The sequence below is a fragment of the Aethalodelphis obliquidens genome, unplaced genomic scaffold (genome assembly GCF_003676395.1).
Source record: "Aethalodelphis obliquidens isolate GAN/ISIS:26980383/991018 unplaced genomic scaffold, ASM367639v1 scaffold41, whole genome shotgun sequence".
NCBI lineage: Eukaryota > Metazoa > Chordata > Mammalia > Artiodactyla > Delphinidae > Aethalodelphis > Aethalodelphis obliquidens.
In genome coordinates this window covers 10588560-10606729 of record NW_020837985.1, presented here as the reverse complement: position 1 = coordinate 10606729, position 18170 = coordinate 10588560, and the positions used below count along the sequence as shown (strand labels likewise).

Here is an 18170-nt window from a genome sequence, read left to right as displayed (position 1 = left end):
ATAGGTCCTGGGGTTTAGGACCTGGGTATTTTGGGGGGAGGGCATTATCAGCTTACCGCAGTGGGGTTCTGGGGAGGTGTATTGGGTTCACATTGAGTGTGGGTTCATTCTAAGAGGTGTACGTATACCTGCTCCGTTAGGGATCGGTATTCTCATGTTCCCAGCCACTCTCAACACAGTGTACAAATGAATATTTGTGGTGATTAATCTACATCATCCGTGTCATTTAGGAAAGATCAAATTACTCTTCTCTCAAATATTCCTTCTTTAGGAAGGGACAGTGCAAGAGTTAATATTTAAAGAGTGAGTATCAGTGTTGCAAAGGGTAAAGGCAGTTTTCTGAAAAATTTGCTTATGCAAAATACCACCTTTTTCAGTAAGACTGGATAAACAGTCATAAGAAGGCATTTTCACTTTTATGCCTCCAGATATTACGAGTAATAGTTCATATTTATGCAGATTTCTTTTTCTTTAAATATTTTAGCGTTCCTTCAAGTTTGAGGTACACATGAGGTTTGATTTGGCAGGAGTTATTTAATTTAGCAGATATTCCAAACATGTTGCCTTAAAACAGAAGTTTTCCATCACTGTCTTTCTTTGGTTTCTGATGGAATCCAAATGCCAGAAGACAAGGGGACAGTTTTATTTTTTTCTGACGGTTTAAGATTTTTCTGCCATTCCATTGGGCCCTGGTTTTATATAGAGCTCTATTTAAAGAAACTAAGCAGCTGGAACCATCCTCGGGGAAACTCATCGAGCAAATGAGGGTGCAGCAGGAAACAAAGGAAGCCAGCAGGTGGTGTATGTTACCCTTTTTTTAAAGTTTTTTTCCAGTTTTATTGAAATACAGCTCATATATAATGTATTAGCTTAAGGTGTACAACATAATGATTTGATATATGTATATATTGTGAAGTGACTCTACCACAATAAGTTTAGTTAACATCCATCACCTAGTTAAAATTTCTTTCTTGTGATGATTAAGTATTTTTTTAATTTTATTGAATATATTTGACATACAACATTAGGTAAATGTAAGGTGTATAACATGTTGCTTTGATGCATTTATATATTGTATCAATAACATGATTGCCATTGCAGTGATATTTATCTCATTACATAGCTGTAGTATAGTATTGTTGGCTATATTCATTATACTGTGTGTTAGATCACTATGGTGGTACTTCCCTGGTGGACCAGCAGTTAAGACTCTGTGCTTCCACTGCAGGGGTCGTGGGTTCGATCCCTGGCCAGGGAACTAAGATCCCACATGCTGTGTAGTGCAGCCAAAAAGTAAAAAAAGCATCACTATGGCATATGTACTACTTGTTGCAAGTTTGTACCCTTAAATAACATCAGTTTTTATCCCTCCCTCCTTCTCTCCCTCATCCCCATTAACCAGTATTTTACTCTTTGCTTTTGATTTTTTAGATTCCACGTATAAGTGATATCATACAGTACTTGTTTTTCTCTGTCTGACTTATCTCACTTAGCATCATGTGCTCAAGGTCCATCCATATTGTTGGAAATGGAGGATATTGTCCTCTCTCACGGCCAAATAATATTCCTCTGTGTGTGTGTGTGTGTGTGTGTGTGTGCGCGTGTGCACCACGTGTTTTTTATCCATTCATCTGTTGATGGGCATTTAAGTTGTTTCCGTATCTTGCCTATTGTGAATAATGCTTCAGTAAATGTGGGAATGCATATATCTCATTGAAATCCCATTTTCATTTCCTTTGGGTATATACTAGTAGTGGAATTGCTGGATCATACAGTAGGTCAGTTTCTAATTTTCTGAGAAACCCCGTATTATTTTCCATTGTAGTTGGACCAGTTTAGATTCCCGACAACAGTGTATGTGTTCCCTTTTCACCACATCCTTGCCAAGGTGCTGTGCATTTTCTAAGTGCTGGTCACGAGGCTGGGGGCTTTGTATATCCTGGAGTGAGCACCCCACGCGGCTGCCAGCAGGTGAGGACGTCTAGTTTTAGGAGCGGAGCGCATCTCCTCTACTCAGGAGGATCTCCTGCTTGAGCACAGGGGCCTCAGCCAGGCAGGGGCTCCACTGCCCCCTCCGCAGCCCCGTGCTCTTGCACAGTCACCTTTCCTTCCAGAGCAGAAGGAAATTTAGTAGGAAGGGCAGTCCTAACCCTCCCAGGGTTGGGGGCACCTCTCGATGTCTAACCCAAGGCAGTATAACAGGGACTTCTGTTCCTTTTCTCCCCCATCCCACCTCCAAATCCTGTCCCCTCTACCTGGCAGGACAAGCTGAGTAGATTTCTGCCTAAGACCTGAGTCAAGGGCTGAGCTCAGGATTGCCTGCCTCCAGACCCTGGGCTTTTTCTGGTGGTACCTGATTTAGCCAGCATCCCACTGCCAGGCACAGCCAGTGTCCACAGGTCAGAGATCAGCTTTGTTCCGTCAGCCAGTTGGCCATGAAGCACTGGCTGAAGAGCTCAAGTTAGAGAAACAGAATCCTCCCAGAGGAAACTTGAAAACGGAGATTCTGCAAAGATGGTACCTTACCTATTGAGGGATGAACAGAAGTAGTGGAGGTGACATTTATACCCCCCCCCCCCCGCCCCCGATCTCCCATCTTTGAACGGGAGTTGCACCATCACACATTTTGAAGAAAATAGGAGCTGCTGGTGAAACATCGTGTTTCCAGAACGGGCAACAATATCCACAGTGGAAATCTCCAGCAAGCCCAGCACTCGGAAAGATGCCTGACGGGAAAGCACAGGTGCAGAGATTGCCGATTGTGTCTTTTTTCTTACCACCTGCAGCAGCAGCCAGGGTCATTCACACACTGCCATGCAGTCCTCAAACGTTATCCTTGAATTACCCGTCACATCTTTTCTTTCCTTAACTAATTTGGTGCCAGTTCCTGAGCCCCTTCTGGGGAAGGTAGCCTGACTGTTTCGTTCTTGTACTGTTGTTGTTTTCACGTTTTTAAAGTTAAAGTATCACACACATACCAAAAATGCATAATTGGTAAGTGTTCCACTCAGTGGATTATCACAAAGGAAGCACAGCGTGTAACCACATCCTAGGATGAGACACGAACATTGCCAGCCCCTCAGGAGCCCTCCTCACCCATCCGCCAGCTGTTCCCCTGCACTACTCCTCAAGGTAGCTACTACCCGGACTTCTAACACCGGAAGGTGATCTGTCCTGTCTTTGAACTTCGTATAAACTGATTCATATAAACGTGCTCTTCTGTGTCTGGCTTTTCCCTTCGCACGTTAAATTTGTAAGGTTCATCTGGGTTGTTGTGATTTTGACGTTTAACCTCTGGGCCTCTGGATCAAATAAAAATTTCATAAGTAACTGAGATTCTAAATTCTGTAGTTTGTAACGGGGAAGACTTTGTACCTTCAATTAGCTTTTCTCATTGTGCCGGTGTTTTTGCAGTAAGCTTGGAGTGCTTCCCTCAAAAGAGTGTTTCTCCAGAGGGTGGCGTGGCTCTGCTTTCTTTTGTTCTCCTTACTGACGAGGATTGGCTCAGAATGACTTCTGACTGTTTAGAAAGGTTCAATCCTGACTCAGAAGACAAGAAATGACCACCCTGAGAAGATTCACAAAATTAGGCCGCTGTCTTTTCTGTGCAAAGAGGAGGGGCAGAGATGCCTCAGTCAGTGTACAGCTAGTCAAGGCTGGCCGGTGTTTTAAAGACAGTGAACTCTTTTGAGCTTCAAGTTTGGGAACCACTGATATCACTTTATTGTTCCACATTGAAAGACCCGTCTTCCGGACTGTGGGCAATAGCAAATGGGATCCAACATCCCAGCCTTTCAAAGATGGGTGCTAATTTACCAGAAATGCTTTTCTGTTACACAGAAAACATTAAAACCACAGTCACAAAAATCTAACCCCTTCCTACAAGTATGCCCACAATTCTATCACACAACAAATGAATTATTCTTTAAAAAATTTTTTTCAACCTTTATTCCTGTTCAGATGGAATGATTACATAGTTGTGATTAAAGAATAAATATTCTTTTAGCTTTAAAATTACTATTAGTTTTTGTTGCTGTAGAGTCCATGAATAATACATTTAAGAGGTGTATCATGTTCCATTAAGGTGGTGATCCATGAGTTACGTAACCATTCTCTTATTTTGGGGCAATGTATTGTTTTCTTTTTTCCTCCCGTTATTACAGCTTATGTTGCAGGGAATACTTTCTTGCATTAATTAATTAATGCAAGAATTAATTCCTTAGGACATATTCCCAGGAGCAGGGTGGCTCTTTCGTTTTGGTGGTTTGAATCACGCATTGCACGGCCAGCTTACTTTTCAAAAAAATTGTACCAGAAACATGACAGTGTTCTCACTGAACTCTTTCATTTTTGCATGATATTAAACAAGTTCGGTTTCTTAGTTTAATGGATATCAGACCTTACCATTTTATTATACTTTTTAGGGATTTGATAATCATGAAATCGATCAGGTGAATTAGAGGATTAGCTGGATTACATGAGTAACGTGCATGAGGAATTTGTAACATTGACGGGTTCATAGCGCTGTGTGCAAGTGTTTGCTGTCATTGGACTTCTTTTGATTAATTAAGTCGGATTTAATCCTCTCTTGAGTGCATTGTTTGTTCATGTCCTTTTTTATGTCTTTGCCTTGAGGGGTCTTGGCGTTTTATATTCATGCACCCACTGATTCATTCAACAGCTGTATTTGCTGGGACTCTTGCTTGCCATTGTCAGAAACTCATTTGAGGTCACTGAACCAGAAAAGGGACGTTTATTATATCCTACAGAGACAACGATCCTTGCGTTTTCCGTTGCTTCTTCACAGGACTGTCCTCACCTCCTCTAATTGTGGCTGGACCCCGTCGACCTCCCACCTTCACTTGACCACAGAGGCCTTCCCTGCTGCCTCAGCCCCGTGGCCACACCCTGTCCCGGCCTCCTCACCCTCCACGGCCCCGTCCGTTTCCCCCATAGCCCATTGTGATTTGTAGTGATTTATTTGCTTCTTGTCCTTATAGGCTGTGAGCTCCATGAGGGCAAGGGCTCCGCTGTCTGCCCGCTGCTGTGCTCGGGTCCGGCCTGGTCCCTGCACACAGTGGCCCCTCAGGGAGTGCTTGCTGAGTGGATGTCTTCGTCACTCACCTTTGCTCATCTCTGCCTCCTTGTTCTGACGTTCTGTCTCCATCTCCCTTTGCAGACTGGTTTGTGTTCTTATTTCATCCACAGATTGAAAATATAATGACCAATAGCTTCTGAGTTACATGCTTCAGATCCCGACAGTTCAGATTCCTGGCTCAGCTTGGGTCACTGGTCCACAGCGGTCCCATCACCTGTGGCTGGGAGGGCAGGGATGGTGGGCAGGGCCGTATACAAGGCTCTGGTGGTGCCCTGTGTGATGGTGGTGGCTGTGGGGAGGGAGAGGGCACATGGCTGAGCAGACATCCTGCTGGGACGGCCCTGTGACTTGCTGCTAGCCTCATAGCTGGCATGCTCTCGCTGCCGGGCACAAGGATGTGGAATGAGAAGTCTACTGTCCCTGTCCCCAAAGTACCTGCAGCCCACCGAGGGCGCCAGGTGGACCAACCAGCGATGAATTGGTGAGCCACTTGGAATTAGGCACTTCGGATACAGCAGTGGGTAGTACGAACAACAACCAAAGCAGAAACGAGACACCCCACTGTCATGAAGCTGAACGAGAAACAAGATAAATCAATAAAATAGGGGGTATGTTACAGTTGAGATATGAAGAAATACCTTAAATATTGAGAAAATTGAGATATGAAAATATGAATGTGAAACGGTTCAGTTTCAATATGAAAATGTTACAAGATGAGGGATGTCACAAATGAATCAGTAAAGGAAGATGGGGATGGTCATGGAAGAGAAACCCGCCAGCAGAGCATGGAAGGAAGGGCACCCCAGGCCCCAGAGCAGCAAGTGCAAAGGCCCGGAGGTGGCATGAGTGTGCTATGTCCCTGGGGTGGAGAGAGGGGGGCGAGGGTCACGCCTGAGCACAGGAGGTAACGGGGAGGGTCCCATCAGCCATTGACAGGTGGTCACGGCTTGCTGTGGGTGGAGACAAGGCCAGAGCAGTCGCTGGGGGCAGGGTGCGGAAAGCCTTCTGTGAACTCTTTGATATTATGTTACTTACATGTTATCATTTTCCTTTCTCTGTTTGTATTCTTTCTATTTTAAGGAATATTATCTCAGGCTGGCTTAACTGGACCTATCCTTGGATTGTCCCCGAGAGTGTCAGGGAGGTCAAAACACTAGGATTTGAGGGGTGCTTCCCCAGTGGCCGTGGCAGAGCAGGGTCCGCTGCTGGGTCACCTGCACACACCCTCAGCCTCTTCTCTCAGGGGACCACTTTTCGGGCGCTTGCCGCCCAGAGTCTGAGCCCATCCTGGCAGCAGGTGGAGGTTGCCTCCCCATTTTTCTAGTGGGGACACACTGAGCAGCAGGGAAGAATGAACCCCGGGCCTCACAGGTGAGCTGGCCGGGGCTGCAGGAGAGCACCCCTCCGCTGCCACACTGGTGCTTCCCGGGGCCGCCACCCTGCGGGACCAGGCTTTATGCGTGTGGTTCATATGTGCCCCTTTTGCTGTTGGAATTTCTTTGTTCCCTTTGGGGAAATCATGCCATGTCCTTATTAGCCAAGAGGATTCTTACGGACCCGAGTCAGAGCTTTGGGGTCCAAATCCAGGCTCTGCCACCGACTGCTTCACAACCTGGCAAGTTGCTCAGCTTCGTGTTTCTAGTCCCTCATCCATAAGAGGGGTGCCCTGCCTTGCCTCCCTAGGTTCTGGGCAGCGCGAGGAGATCAGACACGCCATGTCTTGGCACAGCTGCTGACGGCCAGCAGCTCGCTACATAGAGCTAGCCGGGCACATTGTGTGCAAAATGAATTAAGTTTTTTAAAACGTCCACCTCATTTTTTCTTTGTCATCATTCCCTTCTTTTCCTGGGCTGCTCTATGACTCACATCCAATACAGCCATTTGCTGTGCACCTACCAGCCCTTTGAGGTCACTCTAACCTCGGGTAAATACTGTGTTTTCTAGACAATTCTCCCTGTGATTCTCAGGAGTATCTTGATAGAAAACAGTCTGATAGTCTCAAATCGTTACATTTTTATGATTAGTCATGCATCTCTGTTGCATTATTTTAATTAGGCAGCAAAAGATTATGTCAAGCGCTCTCCCAGCCTGTTTGGTGGGGGGGGCGTCATTGGTCGCTGAAAACATTTGTAATATTTATTGCCTGCGCTCTGACGCCTCATAAGGGATGGCTTTTAAGAGCTGCCTTCTTTCCTTGTCTCTGGCGAGCCCTGGGAGTATGTTCATAAAAGGTTGACTGTGGACCTCAAACGAGGTGATGCCATTTATTCATTTCAGGCACTAATCATTTTTAGCTTAATCTCCTACTCTTTGATCCAAGTGTATTGGTAGTGAGTGAAAATATTTATCAACGTGGATATCAGCTTTCCTCCCCGCATGGTGCCAGTGGGGAACCTAGACACCATTCTGCTCAGGCTGCCTGGCACAGTCATGATGTATTTAGGCGAGTCACACACCAGTGGAGAAGTATGGGTGTCCGAGTTTATACACGAGATGTGTAGCCATGCATAGCCCTTCTGTTTGAAAAAGATGGTACTGTGTTCAAGGGAAGGTGTTAACTGCGCTCTAATTATGACTTTTCTGCCTTACACATGAAAAAGTGTTCCTCATACTTTGGACTTGCAGAATTAGTAGAATCTAGAGTTTGGGGGTCCTTCGCCTGGAATGATAGGTACAATTGCAGTATTAACATGTTTATATTATTGTTTCCGTTTTGCTGCTGCTATGGAGAGCATTGGTCAAGTAAGATGTACAAAGTTTCCTTTTTGCTTCTTGCCCAGCTCAGTTTAGTAGAATGCACAGAATATGTTCAGTGTGTGCCAGGCGCTCAGGCACTAGGAGTGCCAAGATGACTTAAGACATGGTTCCTGCCGATGGGAGGCCAATGGCAGGTCATGACCATGCTGCAGGGCCAGGGCGTGGACAGAGTGTGTGAGAGTGTGTGTGGGAGCTTCAGGGGGCTGGCTCTTAGCCCGCTTGTACCAGAGGTGTTGTTCAACTGGAGTTTTGAGTTAAAGTGGAGAATGCCCACATGCCAAGAAGCAGTGCATCTCAGGCATGGAAGGTGTTAGCAGAGGCTCAGGGCTCTTGGGCTGCAAGGGCAAAACAGGGAGTCAGAGAGAGGGATCGATTTTGGGTGCCTTCCATGCCATGCTTTGGAACTTCAACTTTGATCTGTATTTGGAGTCATTGGTGGGCTGTGCAGCAAGGGCTGTGGACGAGTTTGTGTGTTAGATCAAGGATGGAGGATGGGGCATCAGGATGGATGGATGATGGATGGAGGGGGGGTGCAGTGGGTGGGTGATAGATGGATGGGAGGGTTGCCTGAAAGAAAGGAAACCAATTCATTTGAGCAATGGCTTTTGCCGTTGTCCAGGAAAGAAATGAGGAGGGCCTTAACCAGTGTGGAGGTTTTAGAAACAGAGAGAAATAGAAAAATACTGGGAGTTGAAATCAGGTGCTTAAAAAATAAGGTGAGTGAAGTTGGGGTCATGGAGATGTTGAGGAAGGCTCCTGGGTCTCTGACTTAGGCGATCAGGTGGGTGATAAACTAGGAATGCTGGAGGTGGAACCCATGTGATGGGTAGGGAAAGAGTCCAAATTAGGACATTTGGGACAGCTAAGCAGTAGTCCAGCAGACAGTTGAAAACTCAAATCTCAAGTTTAGGGAAGGGTAGAAGGTGTAATAGTATGCGTAGAAGGTGTAGATTTTGACCTCAAAGGTTTACATGCAAGGATGCCTGTAGAAGAAGAGCGGGTGTGTGGGCTGGAGCAGTCTGGGACCTCAGTGTGTAAAAGCTGTAGATGGGAGAGAGTGTTTCCGGGATACACAGAACGAATAGAGAGGCACGGAGAGGCAGTAGTGGCGTGGCGTCAGAGGAGCAGAGGGTTTCCCAAGCGCGGTGTTAGCAGAGCCACGTGCGGTAGAGTCCTGTCAAATAAGGACTGAAGTCTGTCATTGGCTTGGCGTCATGGAGGTCCCTGGTTACCTTGGCGAGACAGGTTATGGGGCAAGCTGGTGTCACCTGCCAGTTTTGGGGTGGGCTCAGGAGTGGATAGAAAAGGAGCATGGAGGCTGCAGAGGCGGACAGCTTTTTCACCCAGCTCGTCTGGGAAGGAAAGGTGTGAGAGGTTCCCAGAGGGAGCCAGTGTTTCTGTGGCACCACGTGCAGTGACTGGTCATTGCTGCCTCCGGAGGCTTAGAGCCATTAGAAGCTGCATGGTGAGCATCGCTGCTGTGAGAAGTAGCCATATTTTTATTTGGTTGCACGTTTGTATTATTGCAAGTTGAGGTTTTATTTTTGCTCCTCAGGGGTAAAAAATGTAGCCTGCCCCATATATCCATTGATTTAACATGTGGGCTTGTTTATCACATTACTGAATGTTTATAAATTGCTGAAACATTAATCCTCTCAAAAGACCCACGTTTCACACTTCTCTGTCGTTTTCTCTCTAGCATCTCCTGAAATCTGCCTTTTAACACTCCTTCGAGTTCCAAGACACAGATTTCTCTTGCTGAAGGGCGTTCTGCAGGTGCTGTTGGCTCTCGGGATGGTGTCCACACTCCTAGGGAGACACTGGGGCCCCTGGCGTCCGGCCCCCCAGCCTCCCCTGGGCTAGACGGAGCATGCTGCCTTGCGGCTGTGCACTTCCTTGCCGGTTCCCCCTGACGTTCTGGACACCCCCGACGGCACGGGGCCTCTTCGTGCCTTCATGCACGCTCCACTCACACGCAGGGGCTGCGAGCCTGATGGTGCTCACCTTCTTCTCCCTTCTTTTCAGGGAAGCAGTTCAAGTGCACGGTGTGTGACTACACAGCAGCCCAGAAGCCACAGCTGCTGCGGCACATGGAGCAGCACGCCTCCTTCAAGGTAAGTGGGCTCGGCGCTGGAGCGGGTATTCAAGTCGGAAGCGCACCGCTCTTCAAAATAAAGATGGAGGGAACCTCCTTTCGTTGTTTTGGAGCGTCCCCTTCCCTTCTGGGCCTGCTCAGCCAGTGCACGTGGAGTCTGGGGCGTGGCTCGGCTGACTGCATGCCCTCTCCTTCTGCAAGTGTAGCGCTTCTCTGTACTTTGGGGACCAAGTCCAGGAACAGAGTGTAAGAGGACGCAGACTAGAGAAAGGCACCCTCTCACCGTAAAAAAATGGAGTGATTTAGAGCAAAGAGTACGTGCTTTAAGGACAAGTGTGTGCTGTCAGATCATGGATTGTCTCAGGTGAACCCCTGATACGGCAGGTGTGATGATGCCAGGTTGGCAGGCGCTTGTAAGAGCTGGAAATGGCGGTCATGTGCCCGCCACGGTGCTAGCGTGTAACAGGGGCTCGGGAGACCGTGGCTTTCCTTATTCTTTTAATACCTCCAGTTGATGTAGATGGTAATATCCCCTTGGCCACTGCTTATGGTGCAGTTATTGACAGCAAGAACCCTGGTCCAGTGAATTTGTTTAATAATAAATTCTGCTCAGCCCTCAGCAACTGGACCCTTAAAATCGATGCTCTTGCTGCTGGCACGTGCATGTGAAGGTGGGAACACGATGCTCTGAGATGTTTGTTGAAATCGTGTCCACTGCTAAGTCCCAGAGGGCGGTAGGCAGAATGTGGAAGGACCCTGGGCCACCACACTCAGAGGTGCATTTATATTTATTGAGCTTCTACTGTGTCCCTGCACTGTGCCAGGAGCTTCACCCCCCTCAACTCTGATCTCCACACAGTAGATATCATTGCCCAGATTGGACAGCTGAACAACCTGCATCTCACATAAGTTAAGTGACCCCCACGAATCTTTCCTCGATGCCCATATCCACGGGCTTTAGTCGCCGTTATAATAGTGGCCAGCCTATGCCGTTTGTCACCCCTTCTGAGGTACGAGGACCCTCCCTGATGACAAGCTCATCTGATGCTCAGAACAGCCTTGGGATGAAGTGACTTGAAGCCTCATGATCTCTCCTCTTGTAGTTAAGAAACCAGGTGGCTCGGGGGGTATGAGGGCTCATGCGCTTTGACTATCCAGGAGGTGAGGGAGTGAGAACTGGGGCTTTGCCTCCGAGCCCTAGGTCTGAGCGTCTCTTACCAGATCTTCTCAGTCCCTCACTGACGCAGAAAGGGGGCAGTTGGGGAACCTGAGGCTGCTGTGCCTGTCGCTTCTGTAGCTGCTTTCAGGTCTGCACCGAACACGAGTTTCTCAGGTGAGACCCACGTGTCACCCAGCAGGAGTGCAAAGTGTCTCAACTGGGATGTTCCATGTTTGCATACTTTGCACATAATTAAAATTAAGAGCTTAATGTCGCATCCCACCTCTCATAGATGTGTTTCTCTGGGGGACTCTGGATTTTCTTAGACTAGTGCAATTGTAGGACTAGAGGATGCAGAGTTAGGGCAACTCTCACTTTATAGATGAGAAACGTAGACCCAGGGAGGTTGATTTCTGTCCTCGCTGTTTCAGAATCGGAGCTAGACTTCTCATTCATTCCTCAGTTTCCGTGTGGAGCATCTTCCCTTCCTAACCAGACACAGCACACAGTCTCTCTGCCCTGAAGTCCTCATTGACTTGTTCCTCAGATTTGTGGAATCTTTGGTTTGTGTGCAGAAGTGCATTTGGGGGTGATTTGATTGAAGGTGTCCCTCTCACGTGTGGTTCTCAGCTTTTTCCTGCCATCACATGGTTGTACTCTGGGGCCTCGGGAGCCCGACTAAGCTTGGCCCTGGGTCATGGCCGGTTTCCCACGGCCTCTCTGTGGATGTAGGGGTCCCCCTGCTGAGCGGTGCCCCAGCTGCGGATGAGATTCAGCCTGAATGAGAACCACTAATTCAACCCTGGGCTTCTCCCTTCCTCCAGATCGGGATGCTCTTCTTGTACACATGCGTGTAAGTCGTGCTTCTCGGTTAACTGGGGCTGATGAGGCAAAATGAAATTGATTCCTGCCAGCCACCCTCATCCTAACTGTAATTGCCCTTTCCCTTTCCTCTGTGTCCACCTCTGTAGTAGTTTTCCATTACTGTTGTGATAAATTACTCCAGCTTTGTAACTTAAACAGCACAAGTTTATTGTCTTATAGTTCTGTGGTTCAGAATTCCAGCACAGGTCGCACTGAGCTAACACGCAGGTGACGTGTTCTTTCTGGAGAGGCTCTAAGAGAAAATCCATTTCCTTGCTCTTCTCTGGCTCCTACAGGCCGTCCGCACTCCTCGGCTCGTGGCCCCTTCGTCTTGTCTTCAAAGCCAGGTGAGCATCCCTCATCTCTCTCCTCCTCTGACTCACCTCTTCTGCTTTCCTCTTCCAGTTTGAATGGACCCTGTGATTACAGCACACCCACTTGGATGACCCAGGACAATGTCCTTATCTTAAAGTCAGAGGATCAATAACCTTAATTCTAGCTGTAGTCTTAATTCCTTTTTGCCACATAAGGTTCCAGGGATTAGGACATGGTCATCTTTGGGGAGGGCATTTTTCTGCCCACTGCATTCCCTCACTCTTTTTTCTTCCTTTCACATCTATCTGTGTGGTAGAAATTTTCATCCGTATCAGAAAATATGCAGTATGCATCTCCTGCATTCCCTTTTCCTACCCAGAGCAAACATTATGAAGAAATCAAGCGTCACTATTTTACTGATCCGAGATGAGACTTCAACATCTTGGGCAAATACTGCTAATCCATTGCAGTTGGCTTCCTAGAGGAAACCAGTTTGCCTTTCCAGATCTGGATATGTAATTTTCAATATATAATTTGTGTCAGGAAACACTGTAATAAAGGCAAACTCCTGTATTGCCTTTTAAAATTACATGGTGTCATTCATGTGTTTATTTTAAGAATAAAATTAAAATGTATTCACTAAATAAGATTTGGAAATGCTTTTTGGTTCTTTCCTTGGGGGAATTTTTGGATATATTTTTAGACATGGTTGAGGTCACACTGTAAGTGAGCATTTTTTTTTTTGATGGAGATTAAAATGTCAGCTTTATCAGTGATGAAGCTCTACTGGAAAATATGGCTTAGATGAGTGGCCAGATGGTTTGCTGAGAATACTTCACTTCTGAGTTAGAATAACCTCACAGTGAAAGGCCAGACGGGGGCACCTACATACTTTAGGCATTATAAATATTGCCTTTTTTCTTTATCCTCATTTCATAGGCCTTTTTTCATTTTATGAAAATACATTTATTAACTACTTTTAATGGCTGCATAAGGATGAGTATCATAGTTTAACATTCCCCTCATAATTGGGCAGTTTAGTCGTTTCCAGTTTTTGCTGTTATAAAGAACCCTACAGTGGACATCATACCAAAAGCATTTCCATGTCACCCTAAAATCCAAAGACTATGAAACACTGGGCAAAGCCCACCAAACCACTGAGCGTTCACAAACAGTGAAGGTGTTATATGTGCTTCTTAAATAACATGCATTCCCTAGGGTGGGGTTGACACAATCGACCTTAAAGATGTGCCAGAGAAGATGCTCGGACGAGAGGAGCCAGTGCTGAGCCAGGAGTCTCTAAACAGGAGCAGTCTTGTTCCCTTGGCCCAGCTGTTCAGCCCTCTGCTTCTTGCACATAAACAAGCCGCATGCCGTTCTGTAAGCAATGTGATCACCAGGCAGACTCACTTGTGGAGTTTTCTCCATTAGGCTCATATGAACCCATAACTCTGCTGATAGAAATGTTCTCAGTCATAGGGCTGGTGGATTCTGTGCCAGTCTCCTTGTACATCAATAATAAAAAGTGGCTTTATTTAATTTAAAAACATTTTGAAATAATTTTAGACTCACAAAAAGTCTCGGAGTTCCTGTGTACCTAGCACCCACCTTCCCTTGGTGATAACATCTTTAGCTATAGTATATTGTCAAAAGTAGGAAATGGACTTTGTGACACTATTAACTAAACTGTAGACCTTATTTGGATTTTACCAGTCTTATCTATTTTTTTAAATTTAGAAACTATTTTTAAAAGTAGTTTTAGGGGAATTGCATGGTGGTCCAGTGGTTAGGACTTGGTGCTTTCACTGTGAGAGGTCCGGGTTCAATCACTGGTTGGGGAGCTAAGATCCCACAAGCCATGCGGCACTGCTGAAAAAAAAACCAACAAAAAAAACCCCCCAAACTACTTTTAGGTTCATAGCAAAATTGGGAGGAAAATATAGAGACTTCCTATATACCACCTGGCTCCACTCCCCCTCCACATACAGCCTCCCCCATTTTCAACATCCCTACCAGTGTGGTACATTTGTTACAATTGATGAACCTATGTTGATATATCATAATCACCTGAAGCCCATAGTTAGTATTTGGGTTCACTCTTGGTGTTGTACATTCTACGGGTTTGGACAAATGTATAATGACATATATCCACAATTACAGTATCATACAGAATAGTTATACTGCCCCCAAGATCCTCTTTGCTCTGCCTATTAATCCCTCTCTTCCCTCTGCCTCCTGGCAACTTCTGATCTTTCTGCTGTCTCCATAGTTTTGCCTTTCCCAGAATGTCATACAGTAGGAATTGTACAGTATGTAGCCCTTTTAGATTGGCTTCTTTCACTTAGTAATTGCATTTAAGGTTTCTCCGTGTCTTTTCATGGCTTGATAGCTCATTTCTTTTTAACACTGAATAATATTCCATTGTCTGGATGGACCACAGTTTATGCATTTATCTACTAAAGGACATCTTAGTTGCTTCTAAGTTTTGGCAATTATGAATAAGGCTGCTGTAAACATCCATTTGCAGGTTTCTGTGTGGTCATACGTTCTCAGCTCCTCTGGGTAAATGCCAAGGAGTGAGATGGCGAGATTGTATGGTAAGAGTATGTTTAGTTTTGTAAGAAACCCCCAAACTCTCTTCCAAAGTGACCATGCCTTTTGTACCACGGTAGCTGTGCCATTTGGAAGTTCATTGAGATTCTGTTTGGCACTTGAAAATTTCTGAGAGCAATGAGATCTTGCAGAAAAACACAGGCTTTTAGAACAAGACAGACTCAGGTTTAGAACTAGACAGACTGTGCCACTTACAGGCTGTGTTATTTAACTTCTTTATACAATTTTATTGTTTGTAAAATGTTGATGGCAATATCTGTCTCCTGGTATTGAAGATATTAAAGGCAATATCACTTTTATGAGAAGTGGATCTGGTACATGGTAGATGATCAAAAAATGTTGGCTCTCTTTTCCCTCCCCTGTCTCTTAAAAATGACTCCAATTCCTAAAAGAACCAAAGCAAGGATTATAAACCAGTCTAATCATGCTTTCAATTTATGTTTGTAAATCACTCATTCTAAATATTTCCCAGGTGTTGTGTTTTCCTTATATATATTTTTAGATGTTGGTGTTGTTTTACTTTTGTTGTTGCTTATGGCTTTGGAGTTAGGCAGATAAGGATCAAAATCTTAATGCCACTACTTACTAACTAGCTGATCTTTGGGGATTTTGATCCTTCGCCTTTTTGGGCCATTGTCTCCTTATTTGAAACTTGGGAACAATGATACCATTATTTCAAGGGCTACATTAAGAAGGAGAGGTTGATTTGAGGGAGCAGATTAGAAGGAATGTGCCCCCATTGCTTTGGACAGACCTGGACCATCAGCCCTGTGCAGGCCAGCTCCAGCGAGGAGGTGCTGTGAGGGCCTCAGGTTTGCTCTCTTGGTAACAAGAGCTGGGGGGCTTTCTTTTTAATGGGAGCAGCTCTGGCCTCCTGCCACCCTTCCCATCAGATTAATTCTTCTCTTTCCGTAAACCTGGAGGCCAGACCAGCATCCTTGACTATACCACATTCCCATGTGGCTCTGAGGCAGAGCCTCTACAAATCATAATCTGCCAGCCACTGCACTGGGTTTTGAACTGTGTGAAGGAAAGGTCCTATCTGAGTTTTTATATAAAGTGTGTTCTTGTAAATAGCACATAGCTGGATCTTGTTGTTGCCTGTATATGTGTGTGTGTGTGTGTGTGTGTGTGTGTGTGTGTGTCCACGTGCCCGCACACAACCAGTCTGACAATCACTGCTCTTTAATTGGAGTGTTTAGTCCATTTACATTTAATGTAATTTTTGACATGTCTCACTTGAAAAGTATGGTCTTGGTGTTTATTTTCTCTGTCATGTCAGTTCTTTGATCCTGTCTCCTCCTCTTCTGGCTTCTTTTGGGTGAATCAGGTGGTTTTTAGTATTCCATTAGACTTTTTCCCCTGAGAGTAGAGCTTTTCTTTTTCAGGTAAATTTTAAATTTTAGAACAGTTGTAGAATTACAGAAAAATTGTTATGGTAATATGGAGAGTTTCCGTGTTCCACATACCCAGTTTCTCCTGTTGTTAGCATCTAACATTTACAATAGTACCTTTGCTACAACTAATGAACCAATATTAATACATCATTAACTAAAGTCCATATTTTATTAAGATTTCCTTAGATTTTACCTAATGTCCTTTTCCTGTTCTAGGATCCCATTAGGGTCCCATATTACATTTAGTCATGATGTCTTCTTAGGCTGCTTTTGGATCTGACAGTTTCTCAGACTTTCTCTGTTTTTGATGACCTTGGCAGTTTTGAGGAGTACTGATGAGGTATTTTATTGTATAGCCCTCAATTAGGATTTGTTTGCTTTTTTATTTTTAAATAAATTTATTTATTGTATTTATTTATTTTTGGCTGCATTGGGTCTTCGTTGCTGCACACGGGCTTTCTCTAGTTGCAGCGAGTGGGGGCTACTCTTCGTTGTGGTGCATGTGCTTTTCATTGCAGTGGATGCTCTTACCTTCTCTTGTTGCGGAGCATGGGCTCTAGGTGTGTGGGCTTCAGTAGTTGTGGCACACGGGCTCAGTAGTTGTGGCACATGGGCTTAGTTGCTCCATGGCATGTGGGATCTTCCCGGACCAGAGCTCAAACCCGTGTCCCTTGCATTGGCAGGTGGATTCTTTACCACTGTGCCACCAGGGAAGTCCCTGTTTGCTTTTTTTTTTTTTTTTTCTGTTTGCTTTTTAACTATACTTTGTTTGTTGTTGTTGTTTTTCTTTTTTCTTTTTAGTTATTGCTGTGGACATCACACTATGCATCTGTATTTTAACACATTCTAGCTAGCTGCAAATATACTGTTTCATGAACAATGGAAGAACCATGAATCATTATAGTTCACGTTACACCCCTCCTACCCTTTGGGTTCTTGTTGTCATGCATATCACTTCTCTTTGTGTTCTAAACTCCTCAATATAGTGTTATTTTTTGGTTTAGTCAGTATTTAAAATATATGTAAGAAAATATAATCTTAAAAATGTCTTTTGTGTTTACTTACATATTTAGTCTTTCTGGTGTTCTTTATTTTTTTCCTGCAGGCCTAGCTTCCATCTGATAAATTTTCCTTTAGTTTGGAGAACTTCTATTGGCATTTGTTATATATATCTGTTTTGCTGGAGTTGAATTATCTCAGCTTTTGTCTTTTCGGAAATTCTTTGTCTTCATTTTTGAAGAACATTTTGATGACTATACATTTCTAGGAGGACACCACTCTAAAGATGTTGTCCCATTATGTTTTGTCTTTCATTATTTCTAACCCTTATCATTTCCCCCTATATGTAATGGTTCTTTTTCCCCTCTGGTTTAGATTTTTCTCTTTTTCTTGGTTTTTTCATCATATTAACATCATTATGTTTAGGTGTGGTTTCCTAGTGTTTACCTTGCTGAGATTTTGGATCTGTGGGTTGATATCTTTCAGGGGGTTTGGACCATTCTCAGCCATTATGTCTTTACATATTACTTATGCTTCATTTGCTTCCGTTTTTTCCTCTAGGACTATAATACCTCATATATTAAACTTTTTGATATCTCACAGCATTCAGATGATCTGTCTCTTTTTCTGTCTCTAATTCTTTCTCTTTGTGTTTCAGTTTATATGATTTGTATTGATCTTCAAGTTTACTTATCCTTTCTCTCATGTCAGTTCTGCTATTTAGATACTCAAATGAATTATTCATTTCTGAGTTTTTTTGATTTATAGCATTGACACTTAGTTATTTTTTATAATTTTTTTCTCTGCCAAAAATTATCGGTTTTTCACACGTTTTCCATTAGAGCCTTTAACTTATTTATCATTATTTAAATG

General features: G+C 44.6%; 1 protein-coding gene across 2 annotated transcripts in view; it reads left to right on the top strand.

The window, feature by feature from the left end:
* Positions 1-18170, top strand: part of ZFAT (zinc finger and AT-hook domain containing) — a 191110-nt gene that overhangs the window by 104556 nt on the left and 68384 nt on the right. The window contains exons 11-12 of one of the 2 annotated variants that reach the window (XM_027132527.1): positions 9881-9969; positions 12270-12320. In XM_027132527.1, the coding sequence (XP_026988328.1) occupies positions 9881-9969; positions 12270-12320 (140 nt within the window). The remainder of the gene's footprint in view (positions 1-9880; positions 9970-12269; positions 12321-18170) is intronic. The other variant, XM_027132528.1, reaches the window with a different exon arrangement.